Source organism: Lactuca saligna, chromosome 3 (genome assembly GCF_052625555.1).
Source record: "Lactuca saligna cultivar CGN05327 chromosome 3, ASM5262555v1, whole genome shotgun sequence".
NCBI classification, from domain to species: Eukaryota; Viridiplantae; Streptophyta; class Magnoliopsida; order Asterales; family Asteraceae; genus Lactuca; species Lactuca saligna.
In genome coordinates, this window is record NC_136419.1 from 187,831,488 (window position 1) to 187,836,415 (window position 4,928).

The 4,928-nt window shown below is 36.2% G+C and overlaps 1 protein-coding gene across 1 annotated transcript; it reads left to right on the forward strand.

The window, feature by feature from the left end:
* Window positions 1–637: 637 nt before the first annotated feature.
* On the forward strand, window positions 638–4,693 carry LOC145037633 (putative disease resistance RPP13-like protein 1). Its single transcript, XM_078986333.1, has one exon. The coding sequence runs from the start codon at window positions 712–714 to the stop codon at window positions 4,543–4,545; it is 3,834 nt and encodes a 1,277-aa protein (XP_078842459.1). The 5' UTR covers window positions 638–711; the 3' UTR covers window positions 4,546–4,693.
* The last annotated feature ends 235 nt before the right edge of the window (window positions 4,694–4,928 follow it).

Here is a 4,928-nt window from a genome sequence, read left to right on the forward strand (position 1 = left end):
TTGTAGATGCTATTTGAGTCTCTTAGTAAAGCCATATCAGTCAAGAAGAAACAAAAAATAAATGTATATGGGTGACATTGGGTGTAATGTGCGTTTTTTTAGTTGTAGTGGTCTCTAACTACTAAAGCACTTCTGATGTACAAAAAATAACATACAAAAAACTTACACCAAAACAATGTTATGATGTGCTCCTTATCCAAAAGTGGTTAATTAAATTGTAAACTGTCATCCATTGGTAATAAATCTCAATATAGACAGATGACATTATTTTTATGGAATCGGATGATAACTAGCACCTATAGTAGCTAATGGGAATGTATAACAGAATGTATTATAATAAAAATTCCGATCATTAGCATTATGAAAATCGTTAAAACAATGGTTGGATTAATATTCCTGTTTTAATTAATTTCTTGTTAGATAATAGACAATGCTTTAGACTTTCGGATTCAGACATGCTTATCCATTGAAGAATGGTGAAATATAATAAAAAGAATGTCGTGTTCATGGGTAAAGATGAAAGATACAAACTACCTACTCCCATCTTTTATTCATTTATTACCTTATTGGTCAATGGTGTTTCGTATAGTAGTGTTAGCCAATTTGAATATTCAAATCAATAATAGAAACACTAACCATACAAATCAATTGCAAAAACCATTAAAACCAACTGTTAAAGTGATCATCTTTTACGTCCTATCACCATAATCCATGGCTGAAATCGTTATCTCTGCTTTCCTCGCTGTTGCTTTTGAGAAGTTGGCCTCTGGAGCTTTGAAGAAACTTGCTCACTCTGTGGGGATTCAATCCCAGCTGAAGAAATGGGAGAGGCTATTATCGCAACTCCATGATCTTCTGTCTGACGCTTCTCAGAAGGAAATAACTAATAGATGTGTGAAACAGTGGTTAAATAGTCTCCAACATTTAGCTTATGACATAGACGACATACTCGATGATTTGGCAACTGAAGCTATGCATCGTGAGTTGACCGAAGAATCTGGAACAACCACTAGCAAGGTAAAAAAGCTTATCCCAACTTGTTGCACAAGTTTCTCACTAAGTGCTAGGATGCATGGAAAGTTAAATAAAATCACCATCAAGTTACAAGATCTAGTAGACGAAAATCGTACTCTTGGGTTGACTGTGAAAGATGGAAAGTCAAGAAATACAAATAGAAGATCTCAAACTTCTTTGGTAGATTCATCAAGTATTGTTGGAAGACAAGTTGATAAAGAGGCTTTGCTCCACAAGCTATTGGGGGATGAAGGATGTAAACAAAACTTTAGCATCGTGCCCATTGTTGGCATGGGTGGGGTAGGTAAAACCACTTTGGCTAGACTTTTGTATGACGAAAAGCAAGTGAAGGAACATTTTGAACTCAAGGCGTGGGTTTGTGTTTCTGATGAGTTTGATATCTTCAATATAAGCAACATTATTTTTCAATCCGTAGTCGGGGAAAACAAAGAGTTTAAGGATTTAAATCTGCTTCAAGTAGCTTTAAAAGAGAAACTCTCAATGAAACGATTTCTACTCGTTCTTGATGATGTATGGAGCGAAAGCTATGGTGATTGGGAAATTTTAGCACGACCATTTCTTGTAGGGGCACCGGGAAGTAAAGTTATCATCACAACTCGGAAGTTGTCATTGCTTATGCAACTCGGTTATGATCAACCATATCGTTTATCCTTATTGTCACATGATGATGCTTTATCTTTATTTTGTAAACATGCATTGGATGTAAATAACTTTGATTTACATCCGAAACTTAGACAACATGGTGAAGGTATTGTGAAAAAATGTGATGGTTTGCCTTTGGCTTTGATAGCACTTGGGAGATTGTTAAGGACAAAAACGGATGAAGAAGAATGGGAGGAGTTGTTGAATAGTGAGATATGGAGCCTAGAAAAGGGTGATGAGATTGTTCCCGCTCTTAGGCTAAGCTACAAAGATCTATCTGCCTCTTTGAAGCAGTTATTTGCATATTGTTCCTTATTCCCTAAGGACTACGTGTTTCACAAAGAGGAGCTTATTCTTTTATGGATGGCAGAAGGATTTTTGCACCAATCATTTTCCAACAAGTCAACAGAACGCTTGGGTCATGAATATTTTGAAGAGTTGTTATCAAGGTCTTTTTTTCAACAAGCACGTAATGAGAAATCATTGTTTGTGATGCATGACTTGATGAATGACCTTGCAACATCTGTTGCTGGAGACTTCTTTATACGGATTGACAATGATAATGAGAAAGGTGTCAAGAAGGAAGCTATGGAAAAGTATCGGCATATGTCTTTTATTCGTGAGGAATATATCGTTTACAAGAAGTTCAAGGGATTTGAAAAAGCTAAGAGTTTGCGAACATTCTTATCGGTGTCATTCGAGGTGAAAAGATGGTGGCAAAACTTCTACTTCTCTAATAAAATTCTAGTCGATTTCCTCATGGAGTTGCCATTGTTAAGGGTTTTATGTTTGAGAGATTATGAGATAACCGAGTTACCAGAGTCAATTGGTAGATTAAAGCACTTGCGATATCTTAATTTATCTCGAACTAGAATCACACATTTGCCTGAAAACGTCTCCAACCTTTATAATTTAGAGACACTGATCGTTTCTGGGTGTCGTAATTTGAAAAGGTTGCCCAACAGCTTCGTAAAGCTTAAAAACTTGCGCCATTTTGACATTACAGGTACTCCGCTTTTGAATAAAATGCCATTAGGGATCAGTGAGTTGAAAAGCCTACAAATTCTCACCAAGATTGTTATTGGAGGAAATAATGGCTATGCAATAACCGAGCTTAAAAACTTAAAGAATCTACATGGAAAATTTTACATCACAGGGCTGGATCAAGTGCAAAACGCAATTCATGCAGAACAATCTTGCTTATTGGAAAAGAGGTTTAGTGAGTTAAAGCTGGAATGGAATGATGTATGCGATAGCTCTAGGAAGGAAATACTCGATAAAAAGGTCCTTAACGTGTTGAAGCCTCATCAAGATAACTTGAAAAAGCTCAAAATTCTGTCATATCGGGGTGTAGATTTTCCAAATTGGGTGGGGGATTCCTCGTTCCATCGGTTGACTTATGTGTCCATAAGAAACTGTAAAAAATGCATTTCTCTACCACCACTTGGACATCTACCATCACTTAAGAAGTTGTTTATTCAAGGCATGGATGAGGTGAAAGTAGTAGGTTTGGAGTTATTGGGAACAAGTGTTTCATTCCCTTCACTTGAAATTCTAAGTTTTCGAGATATGCAAGGGTGGGAGATATGGTCAACAAATTCTGTTGTTGTAGATACAATGTTCCCATGTCTTCAAGAGCTTTGCATAGACGATTGTCCTAATTTGGTTGAAATCTCGCTTAAGTCGCTTCCAAGACTAAATACTCTTAAAATAATCGGGTGTGATAATGTTGTGTTGACAAGTCTAGTTCATGTAGCTTCATCGATCAAGATATTGGAAATGTGGCATATTTTTGGGCTTTCGAATGAGCTTTGGGGAGGTGTTATGAAGTATCTTTGGAAAGTTGAAGAAGTAAGAGTCAATTGGTGTAACGAAATAAGATACTTGTGGGAATCTGAAGTAGAGGCAAGTAAGTTTCTTATAAATTTAAGGAAGTTGGTAGTATGTGAATGTGAAAATTTGGAGAGTTTGGGAGAGAATGAGGAGGATAATTGTGGGACCCATTTAACATCTCTTCGGATCTTGGAGGTATCATTTTGTAAAAGTATGGAGCGTTGTAGTTGTCCGGGTAGCGTTGAGACCTTGAATATCTCATCATGTCCTTCATTGAAATCTATATTCTTCCCAACAGGAGGACAAAAGCTCAAGTCACTTACCATTGATGATTGTCAGAATTTCTTGGAAAAAGAATTCATTGGTGGTGGAGGAGGAGGAGAGAAGACTATAATGCTTAGCAATACAAGCATGCCGATACTTGAAGATTTAGAGATAATTTGTTGGCCAAATTTGAAGTCAATCATTGACTTGAGCTACTTCGTTTATCTTACCGAATTGGTTATAGAAGATTGTCCAAATATGGAGTCATTTCCTGATCACGAATTGCCAAATCTCACATTCTTAAAACTTTTGGTGATAAAAAATTGTCCAAGTACCAATGCTTCCTTTCCTCATGGGCTTTGGCCTCCAAACTTGTGTACTCTCAAAATAGGGGGGTTGAAAAAGCAAATCACAGAGTGGGGTCCACAGAATTTTCCAACCTCACTTGTTGATTTATCATTATGGGGAAGATCATCGGAAGATGTGAGTAATGGCAGTGAATTGTCCCATCTTCTTCCTTCATCCCTTACTTCTTTTGGCATAAACGGATTTGATAAACTAGAATCACTTTCAATGGAACTCCAACATCTCACTTCCCTCCAACATCTCTTCATTCACAAGTGCCCAAAGATGATTCATCTACCAAAAGCATTGTTGCCTTCACTTTTGAGTTTGGACATCTCCGGATGCCCGAATTTGAATGAAATGATTAGTAGAAGAGGCTCTTACCGATGCCTCATCTCTGGTATCCCCTCAGTCACAACAATATGAAGGTATGCAAAAAAAATTGTTTAGATAATTGGTATAGTTTTCTCAATTAACAAATGGTTAATTTTATCTTACCATAACTATGTATTTGATCATAAATTTGTTTGGCTCAGTATCTAGCTAATTGTTAACATAAATCTGTTTTTTGACTTGTTAAACGTTACTATTCTATTTGTTTGTGAATATGATTAGATATGCCGGTATGGACGGATCTAGTACCATGGAATGCAAAATGAATTTTATTGGTTACCAACTTATATACTTCAAACTACAAAAATACATTCTTTTGAATTTCCGTAATAATTGGTGAACTGTGATTTTTGTAGAATTTTCTATATTTTAGTATGGTTGTACAAACTTAAAATTGAAATAATTATAGTAATAAT